Genomic DNA, 12,894 nt, shown 5'->3' on the forward strand with positions numbered 1-12,894 from the left:
AGTACTGACTACTGACTCCTCATCGCTGTGTTACAGGAACAGGGTGTGTGTGTGTTCATTGAATCCCAGAGGGAAATGACTCTCCTTGTTTTTAGTGCTACAGTGACTATGTCAATAGAAAAAAAAAACAAAACAAAACAGATGATGAGGGGGAAGGTTGTCCTCTACAACCCAATGTAAATTCCCAGAGGAAATTTGATTATAGCCACAGCAGGAATCAGTTGGATCTTTGATGCCCCTGGTTCAGAGATCCTAAAGGCTGGAACAATCCGGATTCGCTCTCCAGGTGGTGGCAAACATTTAATGAGTTAACAAACCCTAAGGCAGTCCTGGGATGGCTGGGTCCAAACATTTTTGATACAGGTGTTGTTCTCCAGAGAGCTGTTGACTTGAGTCTCAGGAGAACAAGCCCCTGATCTGCGAAGTTGTTTGCTGTTTTGTGGACCTGCCTGTAACCTGGGGAGCCCCTAAGGCAGGAACCCATGGAGCTTTTCTTTAATTCTTAGTTAATCCCTTTTCTTTCAAAGGCAGTGATGTTGGTAAATGAGGCAAGGTTGCCCTTTCCTGGCTGCTCAGGGACCCTTGTTGTACAAGGCCACACTACCTCTATCAAGAAAAAAATAATGATTTCGAGACTATAATATAGAATTCCCAGTTTTAATCCCAACTTAGCCATTGGTTGACTGTGCCCTGTTGTATGTCACTTACATGTGTATACATGATATTTTCTGAACCAAAAGGCTATAATGCAGTGCATTTTGTACATTGTACAATATGAATAACTTACTTGAAAGAAGGTAGGACCTACTGGGGAGAACCGCTACACCTGTTGGTAGTGTGCTGCTTGGGCAAATTACCTAACCTACCCCAAGCCTCGGTGTCCTTGGCTGTGAATGGAGATGATAAGTGTACTGACTGCAGAGTGTGCCTGTGAGATACGAGTGGGAACACCCATGTGAGGGACTTAGCATAGTGCCTAGCATATAGTAAATACTCAATAAACGTTGGTCGGTGTTACATCAAAATCAAGAGAATCTGTCTGTAAATTATTCCAGGAATCGGTTGTAAAATCAGAGGATATGTATTAGAGCTCAAGATCAAAGTCTAGGCCTCTCTCCAAAATACAACAGAAATAGTGCCTGTACTCTTCTCTTGGAGGCAGATAGCCACCCAGAAGGGATTTTATCTTTGGGTAGGAATTTCCTAGGTAATCCATGCTACCAGAGCTGTAAAAATTACTAGCAGGTGTTTTTGGGTTTTTTTGTTGATGTTGTCGTTTTCTCTTTGGAGGTTTATTTTCTTCCTTCAGTTTTTTTTTTTCTTTGTTTTTTTTTTTTTTTTTAATGATTAGGAAAATAATATTGCTAAATTGTAAAACACTTGGAAAGTGTGGAAAGTAACCGAAAGGGTAAATAACAAAATACTATCTGTTACTCCATGACTCTAAGATAATCCCTATTTAACATTTCTGCTAATTTGTTCCCCCTTGCATCATTTTTAACCATGCATAGTTTTGGGGGTTTTTTAATTTTATTTTTTATTTTTTAAAATTTACATCCAAATTAGTTAGCATATAGTGCAACAATGATTTCAGGAGTGGATTCCTTAGTGCCCCTTACCCATTTAGCCCATTCCCCCCTCCCACAACCCCTCCCATAACCCTCAGTTTGTTCTCCATATTTATGAGTCTCTTCTGTTTTGTCCCCCTCCCTGTTTTTATATTATTTTTGTTTCCCTTCCCTTATGTTCACCTGTTTTGTCTCTTAAAGTCCTCATGTGAGCGAAGTCATAGGATTTTTGTCTTTCTCTGACTAATTTTGCTTAGCATAATACCCTCCAGTTTCATCCATGTGGTTGCAAATGGCAAGATTTCATTCTTTTTGATTGCCGAGTAATACCCCATTGTGTATACATGCCACGTCTTCTTTATCCATTCATCCATCGATGGACATTTGGGCTCTTTCCATATTTTGGCTTTTGTTGATAGTGCTGCTATAAACATAGGGGTGCATGTGTCCCTTCGAAACAGCACACCTGTATCCCAGGGATAAATACCTAGTAGTGCAATTACTGGGTCGTAGGGTAGTTCTATTTTTACTTTTTTGCGGAACCTCCATACTGCTTTTCAAAGTGGCTGCACCAGCTTGCATTCCCACCAACAATGCAAAAGAGATCCTCTTTCTCTGCATCCTCGCCAACATCTGTTTTTGCCTGAGTTGTTCATGTTAGCCATTCTGACAGCTGTAAGGTGGTATCTGACCATGCATAGTTTTAACTATGATCACACTGTGGATATGTGGTTTTCACTTAATTTCATAGCTGAAGCATTGTTAGCCATCACAGCACAATGGTTAATGGCATGTGCTGTGAGGCCAGACTGGGCAGATTCCAATTCTAGTTTCCCCACTTAGAACTGTGTGACCTGCAGTTGTGTAACCCCTCTCTTCTTGTTTCCCCATCTACACATGGGTAAAAAATGGTCTTAGTCTCATAAAGTTATTTTGAGGTCAGTAGGTACACATTAATAAATGGAAAGATCCAAGAAAGTACCTGGCACATAATAAGTATTTTTAAATGTTCAATAATAACATTATATGTTTTAAAACTTTGTAAACATAGTTTTTAACTGTCATATAGTTATCTAACTCTCAATCTTAGATTTTTAAATTTTTTTTCAAAAAAAATTTAAATGTATTGTATTGTAAAAAATATCTTTGTGCTTAAAGGCTTTTCCCCTACTCTGGGACATTTTTTCCTTGGAGATATAGACTCTCTAAAGTGAGTTTGCTGGTAAAAAGCATGACTTTTTAATGCATTACTACATTATTCTTGGAAGTTGGAACTGGTTTATGTCCCCATGCTGCCTTGTTAGCGGTGCAGCTGTCCCAGCATCTTTCAGAGCTGTTGTTCAGATACCTTCTCTGTTCGCTATCTGTTGCTGCATAACAGATTACCCCAGCACTGACCAGCTGGAAACAGCAAACACTGATCATCTCACAGTTTCTGTGGACTGGGAGCAGCTTATCTGAGTGCCTCTAGCTCAAGGTCTGGCGTGAGGTTGCAGTCAAGATGTCAGCCAGAGGCTTGGCTGAAGTTGGAGGATTCACCTTCAGGGTGGCTCAGTCACATGGCCATTGGCAAGAGGCCTCAGTTCCTTGCCACATGGTCTCACTGTAGGTCACCTTGGATGTTCTTGTGACAAGGTGACTGACTCCCCTTCCCCCGCGCCCCCCTCCCCCAGGAGCCAGCTCAGAGAGGGATGAAGGGAAAGGGGAGACCAGGGTGGGGAGAGAAGACAGGGGAAGAGAGCAAAGCCCCAGCTGCCATGTCTTTTATGACCAAACCTTGGAAGTCACACTCCTTTACTTCCACACAATCCTATTGGTTACACCCATCAGCTCTGTGTAATGTACAAGGAGACTGAACAGAGGCTGAGGTGTAAATGCAGGAGGTGAAGGTCATTTGAGTCATTTGGGAGCTGAGTGCAACACTTTACTTTCATTATTATCCATCTGCTTCCCTATAGTATGGAAAAATACAAAACAGACTGTCATCCGTTGTTTTTTTTTTCTTCAAAGAACATATTAGCCTCAAAGCTTGATGGGCTTGCATATTGCACAAATCTGTATAAACCATATAAGGAGAACTAAACCACTTTCTTAATAACATCTATCAAAAGCCAGGGGCAAATAACTACTATTCTCATTGAAATTAGGGATAAGACAAGGATGTCTCTATCATCCTTGTTTTTCAGGCTTATTTTGGAGGTTCCAGCCAATGTAGTAAAATAGGAAAAAGAAGTAAGAGGCATAAATATTATAAAAGAAGAAATGAAATCAGCATTATTTGCACATGATTGTTTAGCTTCAAATCCAAACAAAAAAATGCCTAAAAATGCATCTGAATTAATAAGTAATGTATTTTGTTATAAGATGAACATAAAAATCTGTATCTAGTGGTAAGCAGTTTACTGATGTCATGGAAGGAAGCAGGACAACCAGCTGCTGAGTGTAGATCCTTGCTGGCGTGCTCGGCGGCCAGATCACAGAATGCAGTGTGGAGAAGGGCAAAAACACTTCTGTTTACACATGTGTTGTGCCCAGTGCAACATCATCATTAAGGGCAGTGAACACAAAAATGCACACTTGTGTGGGCTGGTGTATGGAAGATGGGTCAGGCCCCCGCATTCCCTTTGGGGATGCCAGTGAGAACAAAGGCATTTCCTAGGTAGAAGACGTACTGGTGGAGAATGCGCAGAATCCCCGGAAGTATGTCTATCCAAGGGTCAGGGTGATCTTTGTCATTAGGAGAGAGGAGAAACGCTTATCTCAAAATAAGCACAAATAGCAATTTGACCACTGACTTTTTTATTGTAACACAAAAATGTCTTACTACTATTTTTATGTGTATTCTTATATAAAATATCTGCTACACAGAATACATATATTTTTTGTTGAATAATTGTATTATAAATAAGATGGATCTGGGATTAAATTAATATGATCATGCTTTCTATGTTTTGATAGTAATTTCAGTATTTAGTAAGTACTGTCTTTTTCTAAAAATTTTATTTGACCTGAAGTTAGATTGTCTTAGTAGTATTTTAACAGAGGTGGTTTTTGATATCTCAAAACCTGGAGAATATTGATTTTTTTTTTCCAGATATATGTATATGGTTGTAAACTGGGAATATCTTTACTTATTTTTTAGAGAAAGCATGCATGCAGGGGAGGGACAGAGGGAGAGGGAGAGAGAGAATCTTAAGCTGGGCTCAGTCTCAGGACCATGAGATCATGACATGAGCTTAAATCAAGAGTCAGACACATAGCTGACTGAGCCACCCAGGCGCCCCAGAACATCTTTAAACACTGAGAACATCTCCATTATTTCACAGGATAGAGTAATCCTAACCAATATTTGAATTTATGTTCATTGGCCAGCATGCCTCTGTGTGTTAGAAGGTGGGAGCCAAAGCAGAGAGCCTGAAATTAAGAAACTAAGTTTTAATTCCCTGCAGTGAACATGTTGCTTTTTGATTATTGAAGGGCATTTCGACATGGCTTACAGATAATATCAAATAAAAGATATCTAGTATTTCTCAAATTTTAGAGCTTCATCATTGGAGGTGATCTTAATTGACAGTGATGAGGTAAAGGATAAATCAAATTTAGATTAAGTTGTAACTCAGGAGTATCTTTAAAAGCTATTCAATACACAGTTAATGGAAGTGCTGTATGTGTGTGATTGTCTGGATGGTTTTGCAAACGTATTAAAAGAATGAAGTTAGGAGAGAAGTACTATTGACATAAATTTGTTAGTTATGTGGACATAAAGGTTAAAATAACTTAAGCAATTCTTAGATCCTTAAAAAAAAGTAATAGGAGAGATTGAATCAAAGTAATAGACTGAGTATATTCATCTGTCTCTCCTTTCAACCCAAATACCTTAAAATGTCGGGAAATACATTTTTTAAAACTCGTATTGGCACTAGAAAATATTAGCACCAGCCCTCGGAAGGCAGGAAACAGAAGCATATTGACTCAGAAACTGGACTGGAGGGTGCCACAACCCAGAACACAGGCAGGAAAAACTGCTCTTAAGGTAAGAGCAGAACCAAAGAATTTTAACCAGTGAGTGAACAATAGAATACCAGGAGTGGGGGAGGGCGTGAGGTAAATCTTTAACGGGAGTGAAAGAGCCGCATTCCTGGCAGGAAGGTGGGGCTCAGTCCTCCCTACTCCTTTTTTGTACCTACTCCTTTTTTGTACGTAGCTTTGGGCAACAATTGAATCCAGGCTGAAAGCCCCTGGCTTTTCTCTTAAGAAAGGCACCGATTGCCTGGAGAAGGCTGAGTGTAAGGAACTGAAAAAATGCCGGGTAAGGCTTAAGGTTCCAGACCTTCACCACAGACGGAATGAGTGCATGCCTGCATGCATGCATGCATGAATGAATGAACGAACGAACACACGAACGAACGCAGCTCTTCGCAACAGGAGCATAAGATAATATCTTCTACTCCCAGAGTGAAGCGCTCCACGTTTCAGCAGCTTGGAAGGTCCCAACCCTGCTAGGCCACCTCCCCAACCCCTGTCCCCAGTTAACAGGAGTCCCTCGTTTCACAAAGCCCATTGCTGGCCCCCAACCCCCTCCCCCCATTTGGGAGAGAAACCTGCCGGTGAAACTGACCTAGGTGGTGGTAGAAGCCAGCACTAAGGTAATCAGTCTGTTCTTTGAACTTGAATGTATCAATAGACAGCCAGAGGTCCCCAGACAAGGAGCAAGAAGAGAAACAAACAGAGGAATTCCAGGAAAGACAGGCAATTCAGAGAAAAGAGGACTTTTAAGAACTATACTTAGGATCTGCAGAGAGATTTGAGAGGAACATTCTTAAGGAAGCTTTCTTGAAAATTAGTAAAAGGATTGCCAAAATTAAAAATTCATGCATCATCTGAATGATAGAATGGGTATGCTCAAAGTCCAAATTAGACATCTGGAAAATGAAGCCGTGGAAAAACAGAAACAAGAACTACAATATGGAGCGAAAATATAGAGATAAGAAAAGGAGAAAATGTGTTAGAGACATGTAGGATTAGTCCAGGAGGTCTAACTTCTATTTCATAGGAGCTCCCTAGAGAGAAGTAATATAAAAGGAGGACAGAAAACAAATGAGTAATAAAAGCTCACTTCTCATGTTTTCATCTGCAGTCCTAGCCCTTTCAATTTAAAATGCCAAGGAAGGGATGTCTGGAACCTCGATGGCATTCCCAGACACACCAGCGTTCAGGAGGGGGGCAGGTCTCAAGTTCGTTTCTCCCATAACTCAAAGTTTACGCCTCACAGATATCTCTAAAGCAAAATGAAAAGTGAATTTAAGGAAGAAAAAACTATGGGATATTTGAAACAGAGCAAATAAAAGTTAAACCTGAGAGTGATTTCAGTAACTGGTGACTTTGATAATATGTATTTTTATATAAGAAGGGCTTGCTGGCAAAGGGTGCAAATGTACATTTATTGTACATATTGTAAATAGTGTACTATGTGATAAATGTACATAATATTTAAATTGGGTAAGGGTAGAGATCAAAAGGGGAACAATTAGAAACAGAAAATAAAAACCACAATATTGGATAGCAGAAATAAGTCTAATAACCACAATTATAACCACAATTGAATGTATTCAGTGCCCCTAGTAAAAAATGCCTATTCTAGACGAGTTGTGAAAGGAAATCTAGTCATCTGAAGTTTGAGAAAACAGTGACATAGAGCAACTGAAAGAGAACGGGTTGAAAATATGTATTAGGCAAATACCAACAATAAGCAAGTTTAGCAATATTAATGTCAGACTGAATGGAATTCAGGGTTTACAAATAGCACTTAGAAGCACAGAGGCTTATTTTGCACTTATAAAAAATAAAATTCACTAAGCAGATAGTGTCTGCCTAAATAAAGACATAAATTGAGACAAGCTGCAATGGACCAGAAATTGGGTCTATTCGGAACCAGCAGGAAAGTTGCAAAGGGGTGGGGGAGGTTGAGGACAGCATGTTAAAACATTTGATGGGCGTTCAGGCAGCATCCAAGCAGTATTCCTTGGCTTAAGGATGAGGAGAGATTGCTTGCCACATGTTCATTGGTTAGGAGATAGATCTCAGTCTTGTGCAAGTCAAGCATTTATGGGTAATTAGTCTATCTGTTCTCAAGTTCTGTTCTTCTGAGGGAGCATGCCTGAGAATCTCCTCCTTTCATATCCTCTGGTTCTATTTTAAACTAAAACCCTTTCATGGTATATTGCCATCAACCCCTATGTAGTATCAACGTAATATTGTTTTATAAAACCTCAGCTTAAGAGTATGATAAGAACATGATATATTCCCATTCCAAATCTTGACACTTTCCTTAGAAGCTGATCCATCAAATAGATACTATATATAAGGACGAGGAGGGAATTTGTGAATCCCTTCACCTTGATCCAAAATAAACAGATATTAAGTTCGTATCCCATAAACAGAGAAGCACAGTCTTTACAAATACTAATGGGATATTTATGAAAATTGAGGCTGCCTTGCCCCAAAGTTGTATTTTGCTGGTTGTGCTTTCTTTTTATTATAAATGAACTTCTACTCTCTAGGCGCTGGGCCCCCTTTAAAGCGTTGTAATTTTTTATTGGCTAAAGAACACCCCCAGTTGTTCTTGTCACAGAGGTAGTAGGTAGGTCTCATCATCTGTGTCATTACTGAAGCATCCGTCAGGCTACTGTTGAGGAGCCTAGACGAAGCCTCTCTGTTTCCTAGCCTCCACTTGCTCCCCCGTGTTTGGGAGTAGAGAAACCGAGACCTCTTGGTTAGTGTTGTCTTAGCCTTTTGGAAGCCAGTAGAGACCAGGCAAATTTACTCAGAGTCTTTGCCAACCCTGGCCACCAAAATCAACAGATTTCTGGTGGCCAAGCTCTTTCTGGTAGATACTGCTTTCCTGGCCTTGCTTCAGAGCAACATAAGGCTGTTCTCCAGGTTAGTTTCACTAGTCTTCTATCAGAAATCCCCATCCACAGTAACTCCCAGGCCCTCCCAGCTGTCAGCCTGGGAGAGGTGAGGGTGAGTGGGATACGATGAGAGCCCCGGGCAGCTGCCGTATTTCCAGCCCCCAGCTCTCTCTCTCTCTCTCTGTCTCTGTCACACACACACACACACACACCACCACCACCACCACCACCAATCGGTCTTGCCAGATGAACTTGCTAAGCGTCTTACACACGTTTCTTTTGGCATATTTATTTCATAATCAGGATCTTTCCTCTCTGCCCCCCAGTACTTACTTCTCTCTTTTTTCAAAACAAGGAGCTATTTATGAAAACTAACCGAAGGAGACTTTTTTACCGATGTTATGTATGTCCCCTGTCACTCTGACATCCCTGCCCACTGTCGCAAGGAGGATTTTACTACATGTTGAAAGCAGACAGCCTTGCTAACCTCTTTCTAAACCAGGAAGTAAAACGTAATGGGTGGTGTGAACACAGTGGGTTTCTGAGCATTTTTCCTGTTTCCTTCCATTATGTTGGAGGATAAATTCCTGGCTCAAAGTTAAAATAATTCCTCCAAGTTAATAGGAAATTCAGTATGACTTATCCAGTGAAGCATTGGATATAAAGTGAGCTTTTTCACATGCAACAAATGTGATTAATTTTAGAAAAAACAGTTACTTACATTGGGAGTTTTGAGGTGGTCCGTGAAGATGGAGGAAGAGCTGTACCTTTAGTAGGATAAATACAGACGTGTGCTGTGCAGAGCTCCCTAGGCGCGTGCACACACACACGCACACGCACACACACATGCTGTAACCTTAAAGCTGTCTGTTAGAAGGATGAGATGTACTTGTGAGCCAGACCACGTTGGTTTGGACAGAAATTCTTACAGAATTATTAAGCCTTAAAAAAAGCAAAGGAGATTTATGCATCTGCATTTGACCAATTTGGTTTGGAATAGGTTCATAATGGAAAAGTAATAAAACCATAAGAGACAGTGTCTTCTGAGTACAGTCTCGCTTTTAAAAAATCTAAACATGGGCTGCCCCATTTTGGATAAAATGACTGTAGAAAAATTTCCCACTGGTAATTTTGGGAGGGTTTTGTTGCTGTTGTTATTCCTTTTTCATTGATTATTAGCCAGTATAAATTTTCAGCTTTCTGTCAAATATTTTTTCTGGAGATGTCAGTTTTAGGAAAAAGGAATCCTGAAGTGTTATCTATGGGAGTCTCCACCTCTGATCACCACCCCCCTTCCTCCTCCTGCACACACACACACACACACACACACAGTTTGCTTAGCCCTCAGCCCTCACTGAAGTCTTTTTCTGGTGTAACTGGAGAGGTTAGGCTTTGGTGGGTAAAGGGTGGTTGAACGTGTGCACGAAGGCACCTCCCGTGACTGCCAGCAGCCACAGAAAAGCGTGAAGAGGAAACACATAACAAACTTCACCTCTGAAAATCGGACCTAATAACTTTGCAAGTGACTGATTTAGATGGGAAAGTAAAAAAAAAAAAACAAAACAAAACAAAAAAACAGCCTTTCTCCATTTGTTCTCAACCACTTGAAGTAGTGTTACTGACAAATCATTCCTTAAAAGTATTAATAAATATGAAGCTCCCAAAGCGGTTCGGGGCGGGGAGGTGAGGAGAGTCTTAAGGAGCCTCCATCACTGCAGACAGGACAGTCCTGGCCGTGCTTCCCAGAGGACAGCAGAAGAGGCATTTGATTTCATCAGACTCTTAACTTTCTTTCCACGACCAGCAGTTCAAAGCAGAGTGATTTTTATATAGTGAGAATGTGACCAGACTGTGATGGTGGTGCCTTTCCTGCAGGTATGCCGGCGGCATCTTTAGTGACCCCTGCTGATGTTATCAAGACGCGATTACAGGTGGCCGCCAGGGCTGGCCAAACCACTTACAGCGGGGTGATGGACTGCTTTAGGAAGATACTGCGGGAAGAAGGCCCAAAAGCTCTGTGGAAAGGAGCTGGTGGTACGGAAATAATTTGTTCTTAACTAAACCTTTGATATCAGGTAAATTTTTGAAAAATCTAATTGTATCTATTATTTCCCCATTTTCTCAAAGCTCGTGTGTTTCGATCCTCACCCCAGTTTGGTGTAACTTTGCTGACGTACGAATTGCTGCAGCGATGGTTCTACATTGATTTTGGAGGCGTGTAAGTATCCTGCTAGATCTGCAGCTAAGTTTCAGCTCTTCCAGTGCCCTGTCGTTATTAAGATGGGTGCATTAATCTAATTCCTAAGGATGAAGTAGAAAGGACGTAGGAAAGGGGCTCCTGGATGGCTCAGTCGGTCGGTTAAGTGTCCGACTTCGGCTCAGGTCACGATCTCATGGTTCGTGAGTTCGAGCCCCCCGTCAGGCTCGCTGCTGTCATCGCAGAGCCTGCTTTGGATCCTCTGTCTCCTTCTCTCTGTGCCTCCCCAGCACCTTCTCTGTCTCTCTCTCCTGCTCTCAAAGATAAACATTTAAAAAACAAAAAGAAAGAAAGAAAAGATGTTGGAAAATACTGAAATCATGTAACCAAACACATTTCAAAGGGGAACGTACAACCAACTAGAACTCCACAATTTCTTTATATGAGGCAGATTTTAACAACTTTTAAATGTCATTTTTACCAAGATAAGAATGATACAAAACTCAGGTTCTCACCCTGTTTTCTCTTCTTTTAGGAAACCCGTAGGATCGGAACCGGTTCCTAAATCCAGGATCGTACTGCCCGCTCCCCATCCTGATCACATTGGAGGCTACAGACTGGCCGTTGCAACGTTTGCAGGGATCGAAAACAAATTTGGACTGTACCTACCTCTCTTCAAGCCGTCCACATCTGCGGCACAGGTCACCAGTGGAGGCCCGTAGTGGGAGCAGCCCCAGGGTGCGGCTGCAGCTCTGTCCACTGTGGTAGAGAACACCTCACCTCCGATGGAAACAGTGTTTGCCTCCTTTCATTTCCATCTCTTGTTTAAATTCGAGTCTTTTTATAAGGTGAAATCATTCATTTTCTATGTGCTTTCTTAACCAGAGCGTTGTGAAATTACTCCTAATTATTCTTTGGGCCTCTGCTCACACATCTCTGTTTATAGCTGACATTTACTGGGATTTGGTCAACACTAACATGATTTGGGGAGAAGGAGCAAGTCTGAATAGAAACTAGTGCTGCTCTCCTCAGATTAGGATTATACTCCCAAAGAGACTACTGAATGGCGATCATGGTGCTCAGAGCAAAGTGCTTCATGCATGTTTAAACTGGTAGGAAGCTGGGTACATATTTATCACAATAAAAAAACACTGGAAGAAATGAAAACAAAATCATCAGAAATAGCCAGCCTTGGCTTCAGATTTTAAACATGTACGAATTCTGTTCATGGATTATATTATGAAGATTTTATGTGAAACCATTTTTTTTTTTTTTTTTTTTTTTTTTTTGGTGTCACGAAAACCACATTGAAGATATCATACTCTGTTAGTAGTACCAAGACTTATCAGGCAGATGTCTTTGTAGTCAGGGAAGTCCTTTTGGTATTTTATTCTATAGACAGAGAAACTATGAGACGCAGCACCTCTCCTGGATGTGCTGATTTGGGGCAAGTTCTCATATGATGCAGTGTGATGATCACTGCCTATTTCAGGAAACATTGCAGGGAAGGGCACATCCCTCATACTCGTATCTACTTCACTGCCCCCATCCCCTGCCCCCAGCAGTCGACACCTGTTTGCTTTCAAAATCCCACTTGTCTTGAATCATGTGTAAGACAAATATATTCTAATACACGTTTTTATTTAATTTGTGGTGCCTTGCATCATGGTCAGAAGGCTCAAGCGTTTGTGAAGGAGGAAATAAACTATTTTTAAAGCTATTGAATTGTTTGCTCTTGTGTATGTCACGTGGTGAGTGACTAATAATTGTCACTATTGGACTCTATATGTTTCATTTTCAGGGTGGTTTTATTCATGTTGGCGTGGATATATCCAACTGGCCCTTCAAGGTAATGTGTAGCCTGATTTCCACTATGCCGATGTTCAGAGTGAGTAAAAGAAACGACATTTAACCCTCGATAAGCAAGGGACCCAGCTGACACTTTTTCTCCAGTCATCCCCGGTGCTTTGGGCCAGTTTCTTACCATGAGAATGAATATAAATTTTCATTTTATAATATTAATTGGGAGTTTCACTGGAAATTGGGCATGAAAACTGGCATGAAATGACAATTGCATTTTCTAACCTTTCTGACTCTTCCTCATATGAAAACCAGAGATCACTGTATCTGACATTGGGTGTTATCTGGCCAACCCTATCATTTGGAGAATGAAGCTAGTCTTGAACAGAATCTAGGGCTTTCAGACTGCTGAGTGACC

The 12,894-nt window shown here is 41.0% G+C and overlaps 1 protein-coding gene across 8 annotated transcripts in view; it reads left to right on the top strand.

Annotated features, from left to right (window-relative positions):
• SLC25A13 (solute carrier family 25 member 13) overlaps positions 1-12,396 on the top strand; it is a 183,779-nt gene extending 171,383 nt beyond the window's left edge. For all 8 annotated transcript variants that reach the window (XM_053218425.1, XM_027071932.2, XM_053218423.1 and 5 more), the window contains 3 exons: positions 10,355-10,513; positions 10,607-10,697; positions 11,212-12,396. In XM_053218425.1, the coding sequence (XP_053074400.1) occupies positions 10,355-10,513; positions 10,607-10,697; positions 11,212-11,398 (437 nt within the window). In that variant the 3' untranslated portion in view covers positions 11,399-12,396. The remainder of the gene's footprint in view (positions 1-10,354; positions 10,514-10,606; positions 10,698-11,211) is intronic.
• Positions 12,397-12,894: the final 498 nt, after the last annotated feature.

Source organism: Acinonyx jubatus, chromosome A2 (assembly GCF_027475565.1).
Source record: "Acinonyx jubatus isolate Ajub_Pintada_27869175 chromosome A2, VMU_Ajub_asm_v1.0, whole genome shotgun sequence".
Lineage (NCBI taxonomy): Eukaryota > Metazoa > Chordata > Mammalia > Carnivora > Felidae > Acinonyx > Acinonyx jubatus.